At 42.4% G+C, this 16,098-nt stretch overlaps 1 protein-coding gene across 20 annotated transcripts in view; it reads right to left on the reverse strand.

The window, feature by feature from the left end:
• The window catches only part of LOC26532449 (uncharacterized), an 80,699-nt gene that overhangs the window by 48,032 nt on the left and 16,569 nt on the right, over positions 1–16,098 (reverse strand). For 11 of the 20 annotated variants that reach the window (XR_004470723.1, XR_004470722.1, XR_004470727.1 and 8 more), the window contains one exon: positions 7,859–8,174. Coding sequence is in view for 2 of the 20 variants with exons in the window: in XM_033385357.1 (XP_033241248.1) it covers positions 7,859–7,880 (22 nt within the window). In the remaining 18 variants the exon portion in view is untranslated. The other 9 variants (XR_004470740.1, XR_004470730.1, XR_004470734.1 and 6 more) reach the window with 5 other exon arrangements.

Raw genomic sequence — 16,098 nt, forward strand, 5'->3', positions numbered from 1 at the left:
TAATCTATGCCGTAAGAAGAATTAAAGTAGCACGAAGACTGCAAACGATAGCACTTCCCTAACCACTGTAATTGACTGTAAATGATTATCTGTACTTGTAATTATAGCTATAAAGAAAATTTACACAAAAAGGTTCACAAGAATCAAAATACAAAACAATTCCACTTTCGGCCCTTTGCAGAATGTTCAAACATGAACATATTATCGTCAATACAATGCCACTTTCGGCCGCTTGCAGAATGTTTAAATATAAATAGATTATTATACACATAAACTCATGTAACAACACCGATCTCTAAAGAAATAACATAAAGTAGACAAGTTATGACTGCACTGGTGTAAACAGAGATCTGTAACCCATTAATACGACAACAAAACACAAGTGGAGAAAACACTTAACAAATGCGGTCCTAAAATAAAACTAATGTAAGCATTTACTCAAATAGACACCCTCAGTGAAGTGTATCCTCTGCGTAGGTCTAACGATAATTATAGACTACCAAAATGTACCTCCTACCTTATTGTCAAATCACATATAAGACTTTTAAGAATAAAATTTAGTTTGAATTTACAACTCAACTCGCAAATGTCTAGACTTTTCTTTTAAGGTCTTTACATTTTGGTCCTTCGAGACTCTCCGTTGTTTCCCCCCTGTGGTGAGAGCACGGAGTTAAACCAGCTCCTTTGAGACTGAACAAGTGTCTAGATCACTGACAGCTAAAGGTAGCAAAGTAAAAAACTTTGATATTCCTCCTATAGGAAGGAACAGAGTATAAAATAAATTAATGAAACAGAAGTTTTAATTAATAAATTGGAAAAATACGAGCTGGACAGGCTGTATTTTAATAGATAACGAAAGATGTATATCTATTGTAATTGAAAGATAATTCGAGGCCGGAACATCGAAAGAAAAAAAAAATAGTAGTCCGAAACATCGAAAGTACTTAATGGCTAGCAATTCAAAAAACAAAAAAAAAGGTGGCAAATAACTGTGACTGTGAGAAAATAAATAAATAAATTGGTTTGTGTGAGCCCACTGAGCCAGCGACAATAACTGCAGCGACAGGAAGATCAGCGACAGCGACAGTAACTGCAGCGACAGGAAGATCAGCGACAGCGACTTCAGCAGCATCGACATCAGCAGCAGTGACAATAGCTGCAGCGACTTAAGCAGAGGCAACACCAGCAGCAGCGACAACGATATCAGCAGCATCGACATAAGCAGAGGCAACACCAGCAGCGGCAACAGCGGTATCAGCAGCAGTTACTTCAGCGGTAGCAGTAACAACAACAACAGAAGCAGAATTCATCAGCTAAGACTCATATCTCAAATTGTTTTTAAGTCTAATTAAGTAAAAAAAAAAATTTTAACTAAGATGTCGGAACAAATAATTAAGCTATTAGAGGCTCAAGCCGCGATAGCAAAGGAGATTAAGAATATTGAAGCTGGTCATTTGACCAGCGATGTAATCCTAAGGTTAGGAGACCTTAAGATCAAAGTTACAGGCAATAATTCTGCACTGTTAGCATATGGAGTAGTCGATCATGACTACTATAAGAGGCAGCAGTACGAAAAAATGATTACAAATGTAGAGGACATACATAAAAAGTATGTAGAGTCAAAAAATAATGAAAAATGAAAGGGAAGGTAGAAAAAACAAAGTTACAATCAGTGGAGACTGGAACCTTGAAGGAAGATATAGAGCCCAAAATTGACAATAGCATAGAAAAAGTATCTGAGGGATTCGACAGAATAGTGGAAAACCTGAGGACATATTTAGAGCAAACCATGCAGAGGTTTGATCAGGCTAAAATGGGAGAGTGTAGAATGAGAAAGGAAAAAATTGAGTTCCTCAGTAAAAAACTGAGCTCAAAAATTGAGGAGTTTTATCATAGCTATGAAACAAACGACAGCTTCAACGAGCTTGACGATCTCGTCAAGTTGGACTTTGATATTCAAAGCATGTTAAGCAAGCTAGAAGTTAGGATGCAAGCCGTAGCTGAGGGAAACAGCATGGATACTAAAAGGGCAACGATAAAAAAAGAAGATATCAATTTGCCTGATCTTCCGAAAGTGGAAGTACCCACATTCTCGGGAGAAGAAAAAGAGTGGGACGGCTTTTCACAAATATTTTGTGAATTAATTCATAACAGAGATAGTCTGAGTACATCTCTAAAATTCAGTTATTTGAAAATCACGATAAAGGGTGAAGCACGGAGTATGGTAGCTCACCTTTTAACTGGGCCGCTAGAAAATTATAATGACGCTTGGGAATTGATGGCCAATCGGTATGAAAATAAACGAAAAATTGTTTCGGATCAGCTGAAACTTTTATTAAACTTACCAATGCTAGATCACGATTCAGAGAAACATATTAAATGGTTTTCTGATTCTATAAATGAGTCAATACATTTAATTAAATTAAAGTCACAATTAACAGAAGAAGTTGATGTGATTTTCGCGTACATTGTGTTGAAAAAATTCAACAAAGATACCTTACAATTATATGAAAGTCATATAAAAAGGACAAAAGATATTCAAGCATTTCCAGATGTAATGGAATTTTTAGAACAACGGTACACTTCTCTTTACACGTCGCAGAATAAAGAATGGAAACCGCTAAAAAACGTAGTGCATTATGGCAAAATAAAATAAAATTGTCCGCTATGTAAAATGGCAGGACATGCCATAATTCACTGCTATAAGTTTAAGGGAATGAGTCCGATAGATAGAGGCCAGTTTATTAAAAAACAGTGCCTTTGCACAAAATGCTGTAGGCATGATTTTTATAAGAAATGCTCATCTGAAATTTTATGTGGGATTTGTAAAAAAACTTCATCAAACAATGCTCCATATTCGCTACGAAAAAAGGGAAAATGTTAACACTTGCTTGACAAAAGAACAAGCCACAGTACTTATAAAAGTAAGGTCAAGGAATACTGGCTATCAAAACCTTAGAGCTCTCATTGATTGTGGGTCGCAGTGTACCATAATTTCAGAAGCTGCGCAAATATTAAACTTAGTACGAAAAAGAGCGAACACGGAGGTAAGTGGAGTGTCATCTATAGACTCTTGCACTTCAAAGTACAAAGTTACTTATTCGGTGATTCGGTGCAAGGGCTGACGGGCCAAATTGCCAGGCCCTATGCAGCAAGCTTAGACGCGAGCGAGAGAGTAGGATAGCCCGAGAGCGTTAGAGTTGCTCGGGCCGCTGTTAAGCCGAGTACGAGAGATTGCAATATATAGAGACGAAAGAATTCCGCTGCATGTGCATATGCGGTCACAAATGATCTTTACAGTGCGCGTTGGAAATGACAACAACAACAAAATCCATTTCCTTTGGGTCGCACCACTGGCAATAATTTACAATATTTAAGCTGCTTGACCCGACATACTCCCCCCGTTGGAAGCCTGACTTTCAACAGCATCTTTAAGGGGCAGCAGGCACAGCTTGTTGACTGCGCGCTTGGTGATTCCAGATGACGTCTTCAGCACAGCAACTCGGGAAACGCCATCTCGTCGGCAAAAGCTCGACCACTCTCGCCAGTGGCCACTTCTCACTTCTCATCCTTGACAAGAACCAAATCTGCGACTGTTAAACTAGGCTTCGCAGTGCGCCACTTTGAGCGCTGCTGCAGGGACGTTACGTACTCCTCCTTCCACCGGGACCAAAAGAGCTGCTGCAGATACGAAACGCGCTGCCAGCCGTCCAGGCGATCGAAGTTTAGCTACGTTACGTCAGGCTCAGCGAACGAAGCAGGAGGGCCACCATTCAAGAAATGCACTGGAGTTAACACATCTAGATCGGCAGGGCTCTCTGAAATTGAAACTAAATTTCTTGAATTAATCACTGCCGTGATGTGGCACAACAGCGTCCGCTGCTCGTCAAATCCAAGAACCGAGTTGCCTATCGCACGGTAGAAGTGGAACTTGGCCGTCCTTACTGCAGCCTCCCATAGACCACCAAAATGAGGAGAGCTGCGGAGGAATGAAATACCAGTCTATAGCCTCGACCTCATTCATATATAGCTCATTCTTAGGGCCGACAAAATTGGTTGCGTTGTCTGACCAAATTTGCCGCGGCTTTCGTCTGGTACATATGAAGCGCTTTAGTCCATGTAGGAAAGCAACTGTGGACGAAACAAATGAAGACGCAGACGTAGCACTTGATTGGAGCCTTGTGGCGTGCCTCCGGTTTGTAGAAAAACGGCCCACAGAACTCCACGCCCGTGATCTCAAAGGCATGAGAACCATCGAGCCGCTCCTTTGGAAGATATGCTCCAACACCCTGGGCTTCAGTCGAAAGCATCTTACGCACTTGTTTACTACCTTGTTTACCGTTTTCCTCCCCCCAATAGGCCAATATTGGGATCGAATTAGTCCAAGCAAAGCTCGAGGACCAGCGTGCAGATTTCGCTCATGAAAGTGGGAGATTATTGCAAGAGTCAGTGGATGGCTGCTGGGCAAGATGATTGGATGACGGACATCAAAATCCAACGAAGAGTTTTTCAGTGGATCCATGAATGGCGATAACGATGCGATTGAGCTCGATGGGGAGACTGCTCCCCTTGCCCGCAGTGACTTCATGCCCTCCCATAGCGGAGTACGCTGGACTAGTCGTAGCAATACCTGGGTTCCATGTTCAATGTCTGAGACAGTCCGGGGCGCCGAATTCAGTTGCTAAACTTGTCAATGTACATATCCGAAAACGCGTTGCAAAGGTTCAAATGAATTCGCATACTTGGAATCAGCAACAATGTCCATGTAGGGCGATTTAACCAGAAGAGCCTTCCGACGAAGTTCAAGGGCTGGCTTATCAGGTAGCACAGTGGGTGGCCAGTCATCTGTGGAGCCGCAAAGAAATGGAGGACCATGAGGACCATGACCAAAGAGGTGACTCATGCACCTCAGTCGGATGAGCCCCTCGAGACCGAATGTCGGCTGGGTTTAAAGCTGTAGGAACATAGCGCCATTCCATTTTTTCGGGCATTTCCTGAATCGTTGACACCCTATTTGCAACAAATATATTAAATCTTGACGGCTCGTCCCGAATCCAAGAGAGCGCAACGGCAGAATCACACCAACAGTAACACCTTCCCTTGTCCTTGTCCTCTTCCGGAACTCCATCCAGCACAGCACGGACGTTCGAACAACATTTCCTTAATCTGAACTGACCTCTAGACAAAATTCCAGTAGCTTGCTCCCGAATTTCGGATAGCCTCCTCCTGCGAGCTGGCTCCAGATATCAAGTCATCCACGTAGAAGTCACGGCGAAGGATTTCAGCTCCAACTGGAAACGCCATCTGCTCGTCCATTGCCAACTGATGCATCGCTCGCACAGATAAATAGGAGGCAGACTTCGTCCCATAAGTACCGGTGTCCAATTGAAACACACGCAAGTCTTCTTCCCTGGAGTTTCTCCACAGAATACACTGCAAGTTGCTATCCTCGGTCGAGACTCTTACATAACGATACATCTTACAGATATCCCCCGTAATCGCAGCGGCGTATGACCGAAATCGAGCAAGAATATGAAACAGTTTGGGTCGGATTACGGGACCAGCCATTAAAACGTCGTTCAGGGAATATCCAGATGAGGTTGAAGCGGATCCATCAAAAACGACGCGAAGCTTGGTCGTAGAACTATCTTCCTTCATGACGCAATGGTGAGGCAAAAAATATCGGCAGTTGCTGATTGACTGGGCAGGAACCTGAGCCATATAGCCCAAATCAAGGTACTCCTTTATAAATGCTGCATACTGAGATTTAATATCAGGGCGACGATCAAACTTTCTCTCAAGGGTCGGGAATCTACGAACCGCTTGATTGTAAGATTCTCCAAGGAGATCCAAATTATATTTTGCTGGCAGACGAACAAAATAATCGCCTTTATGTAGTCGACGGAAATGCTGCACAAAGTGTGCTTCACAATCTAGCTCTTCTTTGGTAGACTTTACTATTGGTGCGATGCAATTTTCTGCCTCCCAAAACGTCCGAAGAAGCACCTCAAGCCGGTCCTCTGGACTATTATCCGCAGCAGCTACGACCCGAGCCCGAGAGACCATCAAAGATGAACCTTTTAAACGGGAACAATCTCCAGACACGACCCATCACAAGCGCGTTTTATGAATTGAAAGAAATTCTGGCAGTGCATTGACCTGACTAACACACAGGAATTCGAAAAACAGACTTGCTCCAATTAGCAAATCGACGCGCTGCGGCTTATGAAACTCCGGATCTGCTAGTGGTATTTTCGATGGAATGTTCCAGTTTTGAGTGTCAATTCCAAAGCTTGGCTGTCGATCGGTTATGCTAGAGGCTACAATGTCAGTGATGAGAGTTGAGTAATCCGATGAGCGAGAGTGTAGGCTAACGTTGACCGAAAATCCATCCGTGACGAAGCTAGAGTCGCCTATTCCCGAGACTGCAGTCGATGATTTCATTTTTCGAAGCTGAAGCTGATTCGTGAAACGAGAAGTTATTAGATGCAACTGGGAGCCGGAATCCAGCACCGCTCGGCAGGGAACTAAAACTCCGGAACGATTTTTGACTAAGACCGTAGCCGTGGCAAGTAGAACAACACCATTCCTGAGATCTTGGGCAATAAGGGCAGACGCAGAAGTAGAGGGCTCAGTGGTATGCTCAGACAGCGCAGACTGAGATGGAGTATACGGCGCTGATTTCCCTTGGACTGCGGTATCTTCAGGGCTACCAAAATGAAGGAGGGTATGGTGTCTACCCCCGCAGGTACGACAGTTGCTCGAGGTGCACTGAAGTAATCGATGCCCTGTTCTGAGACAATTTATACACAACGAAAGCCGCGCAACATGCACGCTTACGGGCAACGTTATAAAAACATAAATTTCAAGGCAAAGAGTAGACCCACCATACTGTCTAGAGCTTGGACAGCTTATTGGATTATTGGTAATCGAAATTTTAAAAAGTTGTTGGAAGCTGCCGTTAAATAAAAAATTTCTCCGTTGTTAAGGTTACAATTTGGCGTTTATTGTGCGATATTATTTGTGTGCTTATTTTAGAAGCAGTGGCCGTGAACTTAGCTTTAGGTGTTAGGTGCTTTAGGTGTAAGCGCGTGGGAGGGGGCGGCGCACGGTGGCGAATCAGACGAAAAGTGGTGACAAAAGTCGTAGATTTCTTTTAACGCTTTGCATACAATATACGCATCTAATAGTTTTTTCCAGTGCTTTTAAAAATCAAGTTTTCAAATAATCGGACTTTAAGTTTAAAAGAAATGAGCACTCAAAGTTGAAAATTGTTTCGGTATGCAAAATTTGTTTTAACTTTTATTAAAATACTGCGTCTTTTAGGTGAAAAAAAACTATGTAACGTATTATTGTTTTTGGTAAAAATAAACTAACTTAAATAGTTTCAGTTTTCACAGTTGTACAAAACAAAATAAATAACAAATTTGTGTCGTCACACTAGCTACAAAGAAGGATCAATAATACGAGAGAGAAACACACGAAGCATCCAAGCATCAACTGAAGATGGTAGAAATTCAGCACAGCGAGAATGGGAGACAATAAACTGGCTGGAATTCTGCACGGCCGGAACGGAAGAAGATCAATTGAAGATTGCGGGAATACAATTCATCAAACGACTAAATTTTACTTTTGAAACAGTCAATCACCTTTTCACAAATTATAGTCGCCCCTTAAAGTCGAATGTAAAATACCAGTATTACCACTTATAATTGCGCATTTATGTAGATTACGTGCTATTTTAGCTTCTGTCTTAATTAGTGTATTTACTTAAAAACACATAAAATCAAAATTAAATTTGACATGGTGAAGCCATTCTTCAATAAATCAATGATATAGTAGCCACTATTGCACTTACCACTTAATCGTTCAAAAGTCATATAAGATATTGTCTTTCCTCTCCTTGGGGTGTGGAATGCCAGCTCACGATTAAAACACGTAAGTAATTGAGCTCGGTTTCCCTTTATGAAGTCACTTGCAGGATGACTTGGTATTTATAAGTGCAAATCAAGAGCAAGCCAATCGCACCTATTTAAAGTAACATTCAGTGCATATATGCAATGATTGTGAACAATTTTATGTGTGGTAGTATTTCAGTGATTAAGCATTTGAAATAGTAACCCTGGACACGCTTGTACCTCAAAATATTTATTTCTTTTTGGATGTGCAAATTTCTGTAAAAGAAGAAAATTATTTTGTTGAATTTGTAGTATTTCAGTGATTAAGCATTTGAAATAGTAACCCTGGACACGCTTGTACCTCAAAATATTTATTTCTTTTTGGATTTGCAAATTTCTGTAAAAGAAGAAAATTATTTGTTAAATATGTACTAATACCTAAATTTTTAAAATTATTAAAAAATTATTTAACAAAAAAAACGAGGGTAAACGTTTTGAGTCGCGACTCTATATTTATACCCACTACTCAGTCGAAATGGCTCCTCTCCGCCAGAGGGCGCACACATTCTACTACAAAGACATTCTACAAAAACGAAATCTAACGGCAAAATACGACATTTGAAGGGTTGGTCAAGCGGCTGCACTCTAACGACAAAACAAAAACATAAGGAATGAATATATTTCGACTTTTCCCGAGCTTTTAAAGTCCAACATTTCTGGAAACAATAACACAAAAAAATATAAATTTGGCATTTGAAAGCTTAATATAATCCAGACGGTAAGTTGAAGCTACAGTTGGGGGACGATTTAAAGCTGCATTGATCAGTTTTCCATAATTGCAAAGTTTAATACAACCACAAAAAATTAGCAGTTTTGAATTTGAAAGCTTTATGTTTTCCAGATATCCATATATCCATATTTTTCCATATTTAGATATGCATGCCCATATTATAATAAATGGGGAATGCTTTATGGTGGCGTTCTCCGATTCTGCGGCGAAGTGTGCGCAAACCAATAAGATTAAGTTTGGACTCATCCGAGTGTATGATTCGTGAACACTCAGATTTACCAACATAATTTTTAAGCCGATCCAGAGGCTCGTTTCATAATAACTTTCATTGCCCCATTGCTAAGATTGGTACCACAAATTATTAATTCATTATTGATAAAAAAAAGGCAGAATTATATTTAATTTTGTATAAGTGTAAAAGAAATAAATTATCTTATTGGAAAAATACGTTTTTCTAATAAATTAAATATTTTCTTCCGTTGGGTCAAAATTACCCAAAAAGCGTTACAAGCGTGTGATTTTAAAAATAGTTTGTTTCTTAGTATATGTTTATGACATAAAAACAGATAAGTGTGTGGTCTTTTGTTTGAAATTGACTAAGCGACAACAAAAAATAAAAAAAACATCGTCAAAGAAGTCAAAAATACATAAAATTTCAGAGTGCTGCTTTTTGATCTCGCTGGGTAATACTAATACTGATCTTAATTTTGAGTTATTTTCTAACTTTGACTTGACTTTATTTTCGGGATTTTCGTAGATATTTTTTCTGTAAAGGTTCTTAGAATATTCCTTTACCTAAAATTAAAATCTCATCCTCCTTTATTGAGCCGTTCGGCTTCTAGATAGATTTAGCTGACGCAACTCATGCTTATAAATATGATTGACCAGGCAAAGCTAGAAATGTAAGTCGAAATTTCGGAGAACAAAGAAACAATAGCATCGAAAGAAAAGCGTTTGGCTTTCAGAAAAATTATTATGGACGTCTGAAAATCGGAGTTCCATAAAAATAAAAATATGAAATTTTTACAACACACAAAACCAAACCAATTTGTAAACGTATGCACCGACGGGCAGACTTACAGACATACATAGCTATGTATATCGACGAGGATATTAATGCTTTATGGGGTCCGAAACACTTCATTCTGGGTGTTACACACCTCCTCACCACAAATCGAATATACCCCAATACACCTCGAGTATCGGGTATAAAAAAAATAATTTAAGTTACGAATTACGTTTCACACATTCAAAAATGCAAAGCATCAAAATATAAAAACAAAATCTAGAATTTATTCTATTCAAAAATGCAAAGCATCAAAATATAAAAACAAAATCTAGAATTTATTCTATTCATACTATTCGAACTCATTCTTAGTCCCTATTAATTGGCCTGGATTTGGGTATGCTGGAAAGTCTCCAATTTGTTCAGTACAACCACTTACCATTACTATATACAGTGGTGGACAGTGAAATGGGGACACTCATGTTATCTAACTTTAAACCAGAAACTTAAAAGTCAGTTGGGAACAATTTTTATTGTGCAGATACACTTATTAGCTGTTAATTAACGTATCTTTTTCTTAAAAAAAGCAAGAAGTTAAAACCAAACAAAAAATGTATAAAACGCCAAAAATTACTGAAGATAATAGGGCAGCTATGTATATTGGCATTGGGGTCAAAAAACATTAGTTTTGGTACTATTAGCCCCAAACTTGGGTTGAGATAGTCTCCTTTTAACAATTTTATATACAATTTAAAACAAAAAAAAAAAAAACGGTACGGTAAAATTATCCCTTAGGAAGTAGGAGGACGACGACCTCCTCAAGGGACTATCAAAGTAGGATCGTATTCTTAACCACTTCAGCATCTAAAATCAGATCAAAATGGCATAAGATATTCAGTCGTTAGGTACCGATATAAGCACCAAAACTTTAGGGTGGCGTCTTCAGGAGATAGAACTTGGTCGGCGGCCAGCAAAAATACCACTTTTGACACTAGAAATGCTCCAGCAAAGTCTCCAATGGTCAAAGCTCAACGAAACTTTCACTGTAAACGTAATGTTTCTTGTTGATCTAAGATAAACGTGGCTCGTTGGGAAAGTAGGACCAATGATCGTCGCGAAGTCGGAAAAGCAAGAGGGAACAGGATGTTCTTGGCATTTTTTTACTTTGCATTTTAGAGTACGGCATCTGGCATTAATTGACGGATATGTAAATGCGGTCACGTTGAGGACCACTTTCCGCTTGCTGACGCCCTCATCTTCTAGGACGATTCTGCTCCTTGCCAAGATTGTGCAAGATTGGTCAGGCATATTTTTTTTAATTTTTTTATTTTATTGATGGTAATGACATATTCAAAAAGCTTGATTTTCCAACGATGGGTTTTCTTAGCTAAAGTAATCCTTATCAACAGTGGGAATTAGGACATTGGACTGGCCGTGAAATGGTCCTGGTTTTAATCCGATTGAGAATCTTTAGCACACCATAAACGTTGTAATATGAAAGCTCAAAACTCCAAACATAAATTTAAAGAAATATTTGAAAAAGTATGGCATAACGATATAAACATAGAATCAATCTGCAAATTGGGAGGTCCCAAGCTTTCCCGTAGAAAACTAGTTCTAAAACACCGAGGTAAACAAAAATATATTTAATATTCATGGAATTAAACGTAGTAACAGAACAATTTTATTTGCGAACTAAGCACCTAGTGAGTACTTTTTGACTTAAGGATTCTTTTGAAAAAAAGGCGTTTGGACTCAAATTTTAATGTGTTCCGTTAGCCTTTTGTATTGTTTAGTTAGTTTCAAAAGTTTTTTTTCTTGAAAAACAAAACAAAAACGAGGGGGAACGTTGTGAGTTGCTGCGGACACCGCAACTCTACAGTTATACCCGATACTAAGTCAGTATGGCTCTCCTCCGGCAGACGCCGCTAATATTAAACGACACGACAAAGAGTGCGTGCGAAAGAGACAGAAAATCAGTCTGTGCGTGACGTCACGCGCTGCGTAGCCACTGTAAATTGATTTGTTTCCTTTGGCTATAAAAATGATCTGATCTGATCCAGATTCAGCAATCTCATAGATACGGTCATTCTCTATGATTGTGCATTTTTAGTTTTCTCGTATCTTCAATATTGTGGATGCCACAGATTTTCGTCCTTTGTGGGGGCCTAAGGGGGTGGGCCGAAATTTTGGGATATACGTTTTATAGTGAGATCTAACAGAAGTGCGGATACCAAATTTGGTTACTGTAGCTTTAATAGTCTCTGAGATTTGTGAATATCCCCAGATTTGCATCCTTTGCGGGGGCGGAAGGGGGTGTGGCGAAATTTTGAAACAAACTCGTCTCGGTCCGATATATTAGGAGTGTGGATACCAAATTTGGTTGCTCTAGCTCTTATAGTTTCTGAGATCCTTGAACTCACATTTTTCAATAATATTTATAGATTCTATATAATAGAATAAAGTGTGTGATCGTTGCGCGCATTGTGGCTTGTGCATGTCGGTCACGCCAATATTCAGGTTTTTCTTCACTTCTGCTACCGCCGAGGGATGCTCTGCGATCGAAAGAGGAAAGTAACAGTTGGACTAAAAGATCCAAAAGCAGAGACAGATGTAGTTTTGCAAAAAATTTAAGGAATAGCGAAAGACATATAAATCTTTCTGTTAAGTGTCATGCGCTAAAAATATTGCACATCGCTTTTAATTCTAGGCACAGACGTCTGATATGTAATTAATATTATTGCAAATACATATGTATATAACACCAACGAGGGAGAACGTTGTGAGTTGCTGCTGCGAACGCAACTCTACATTTATACGTATGGTCTGGTCTGATGAGCTCGTGAGGTGGCTCAAAGGGGGCCTAGCTGAGGGCACCGGACAGGTCGCAGGTTGCGGATAGCGAACGACCTACCTATATAAAGTTCATATAGGTAGGTCAGCTGCGAATAAGCGGACATCCCTAGGGAGAGTACCGAAAATAAGCAGCCCTGGACAGCCAGCGGGTGTTCGCGAAGTAGCAACACACACTCCCATCCATACACAATACCTACCCACATCCCAACCCCCACACCCACCTCACACCGGGCCGGACTAAGTGTGTTATTCGACCCGTGTCGAGAGTCAGCCTGGCTGGGGGCCCGGTATATAAAACTAGCCCAGTCGTTAACGGAGAGCTCAGGGACTTGTCAGCCCCCTGTTCTAAGTATGCCTTATCCGGGCAACGTGGATCTCTGCCCGGACGGACCGTACCCCTTCTCTGCAGCTCGTGGGAAAAGAATGGAAGATTTTAAAAACAAACAAAATGAGTCTGGCACTCCCCAAATGCCAACAGGGAGCAATCCCAAACAGGGGAAGGCAGCGGCTCAAAGGCCTGGCCCGACCCGCAAATCAGCAGTGAAAACCTGCGCGGCGGAAGATGCTAGGGAGAGCCCAAAGGGGTCCCATCCCGGTGTCGGGGGGGTGGTGAATTAGCTCCCAAAACCGATACCTTGGCAGAGTGGCTATGCAATCCAGCGGCTGCTATGCCTGCTGGTAAAGTGGCGGGTGATGAGTCACCATATACTAGTGTCCAAGCCAAATCTTTTACATATGCCGATAGAAGGAGTGCTGGCAATATACTCCGTCGATGTCCAGCCCGACGGACAAATGGATAAAGAAGGTTGAGTGGGCCTCGAAGGTGCTGCCGAACTTTGGCCAGGAAGCACCGAAGAAGGAAGCCCCTCAGCCAAAAAGGCAGCGCTCGCAAGAGACTCCGGGGCCAACACCGAAGCGCTCCAGAGTACTGCCTGACACATCATTCGCGCAGATTGCCAGAGAAAGGACGGAAGTGGGTGGAAGCGGCACTGGCCGACCGCTTCTTCGAGCTGCTGGAAAAGCAGCCTGGACCCCCAGGCCTCCATGAAGGAGCCGGAACGCATCCTAAAAATGTTGCAAAAATGCAACCCCCATCTCCCAACAGCGGATTGGAAGGTGGTCAAAGTTGAGACGACACAGGGTCCCACAAACCAGGCGGTGGTCGTCCTCAACAAAGAGTCGCTGGCCCCGATTGAGGCTGCCAAAGGCGAGCTCAATTTTGGGCTCTGTGACCGTAAAGGTCTACAGGTCGGATGCGGCGGCCGGGGCACGTCCTGTCGACAAGCCAGTCGAGCAGGACGCTGCCTCGGAGATCGAAGCACCCGACGATCACACAGAGGTAAACCCAGAGGGCTACTCCACCGATGGCACGCTGAGATGCGACTTCGAGGCGATGTGTTGCCACGAGGAAGTCGAGGACGATCCGGATGCCGAAATTACAGTGGTGGAGAACACTAAGGATGTCCTGGAGGCTCCTTCAGATCAATCTCCACCACTGTAAAGCAGCATCCGCTGCTCTTATACTCCGCCTCGAAGAGAGCGGAGCAGACGTAGCCCTGATCCAGGAACCTTGGATAGTGGGAGACAAGGTTTGTGGACTAGGGTCGAAGGAGTACAAGATAATTGTAGCTCAACATGTAGGTAAAACCCGCACCTGCATTCTCGCCAGAAAGCACCTTAATATCTTTCTGCTCCATAATTATAGCGATAGCGACAACACGGCGGCAAGACTAGAGCTGAAAGGGACACATCTAAGGCTGATGTCGTCCTACATGGCCCATGAGGGAAACGATCCTCCCAACGACATTGTTCGCAAACTAGCCAGCGACAGCGAGAGGTCGGACATAGACCTATTAATAGGTTGCGATGCAAACGCTCACCACACTCAATGGGGGAGCTCGAACACAAATGTAAGGGGTGAGTAACTTTTCAGCTTCATCCTTAACTCAAATCTATTTATTTGTAATCGGGGCAACGACCCCACTTTTGTAGTTAAAAATCGACAGGAGGTTATTGACATCACCTTAGTGTCCCCCAACCTGTTAGACATAGTCAAGAGTTGGCAAGTCCTTGATGACCACCCTTTCTCTGACCATAGATACATCGAGACCACACTATCCCTCGAGTGTCCGAAACCTAAGGACTATATTAATCCCAGGAAAGCCAACTGGGAAAAATATAGCTCAGCCCTGGAGGACTTACCCCCCTCCAAAGCACCATCATGCCCGGACACAAAAGACGACCTAGATCGCCTAGTGAACAGGTTCACAGAAGCATGCAACAAAGCCTTCGCGGCAGCATGCCCCTCTAGCAAACCTAGGGGGAAAAAGAAAAAACCCCTGGTGGTCAAAACAAATAGACATCCTACGTAAAAGCTGCAGGACCCTCTTCAACAGGGCCAAAAGCGCGAACGAGGATAGCCACTGGGCAGACTACAAAATCAGTCTGTCACTATATAAAAAGGAAACAAGGAAAGCAAAAAGGGCCTCTTGGCAAAAATTTTGCTCGGAAATTGAGGAAACGTCAGAGGCCGCAAGGCTTCGCAAGATTCTCTCAAAAACTAACCCCTCGGTAGGGTATCTTAAAAGGAATGACGGCACGTGGACTAACTCCAGTGAGGAGTCCCTGCACATTCTACTAGACACGCATTTCCCAGGGTGCACAACCATCGAGACGGTACATCTCTCAGGAGAGGGACCGGTAACCTCGATGGATCACATCCTCACAAAACGTAACATAAGCCGGGCAATAAACAGCTTCAACCCGTTCAAATCGCCAGGCCCAGACCAGGTAATCCCGGCCCAACTTCAGAAGGCCGGGGATACGGCCATCCACTGGCTACAAGGTATCTTCAGGAAGATACTGGCTGTGGGTACAATCCCGCGAACATGGCTTAAGGCAAAGATAGTCTTCATTCCCAAAGCAGGAAAAGCCTCGCACTCAGCTGCAAAAGACTTTAGACCGATCAGCCTATCGTCCTTCCTCCTCAAAACCTTTGAGAGACTCGTCGGGCAGCAACTGAGGACAACTATACAGCCTCAGTTGCTGTCAGGCGCACAGCATGCCTACCGGAAAGGAAAATCCACGGAAATCATGAAGTGATCTCAGCTGTAGAGAAATCACTGCATCACAAAGAGTACTCACTCATAGCCTTTCTCGATATTGAGGGAGCTTTCAACAACGTTGTACCGGGTGCCATTACAGAAGCCCTGACTGACCTGGGGGTGGACCGTCACTTGGTGATGCTCATTGATCAATTGCTCACATGCAGGACGGTGATATCATCGATGGGATCGTCCGCCCAGTCAAGGTATGTCAACAGAGGCACCCCGCAAGGTGGTGTCCTGTCTCCTCTTCTGTGGAGCATAGCAGTCAACAAGATTTTATGTGACCTAGAAAGGGGGGGCCGCAAAGTCGTGGCCTATGCGGACGACGTTGCGATTATCTTCTCGGGGAAATACCCCCAAACACTGTGCGACTTAATGACCGCAAAGCTAGCGCAACTGTCGGATTGGACAGAATCGCGTGGTCTGGGAGTAAATCCCTCA

Source organism: Drosophila pseudoobscura, chromosome X, assembly GCF_009870125.1.
Source record: "Drosophila pseudoobscura strain MV-25-SWS-2005 chromosome X, UCI_Dpse_MV25, whole genome shotgun sequence".
Taxonomy (NCBI): domain Eukaryota; kingdom Metazoa; phylum Arthropoda; class Insecta; order Diptera; family Drosophilidae; genus Drosophila; species Drosophila pseudoobscura.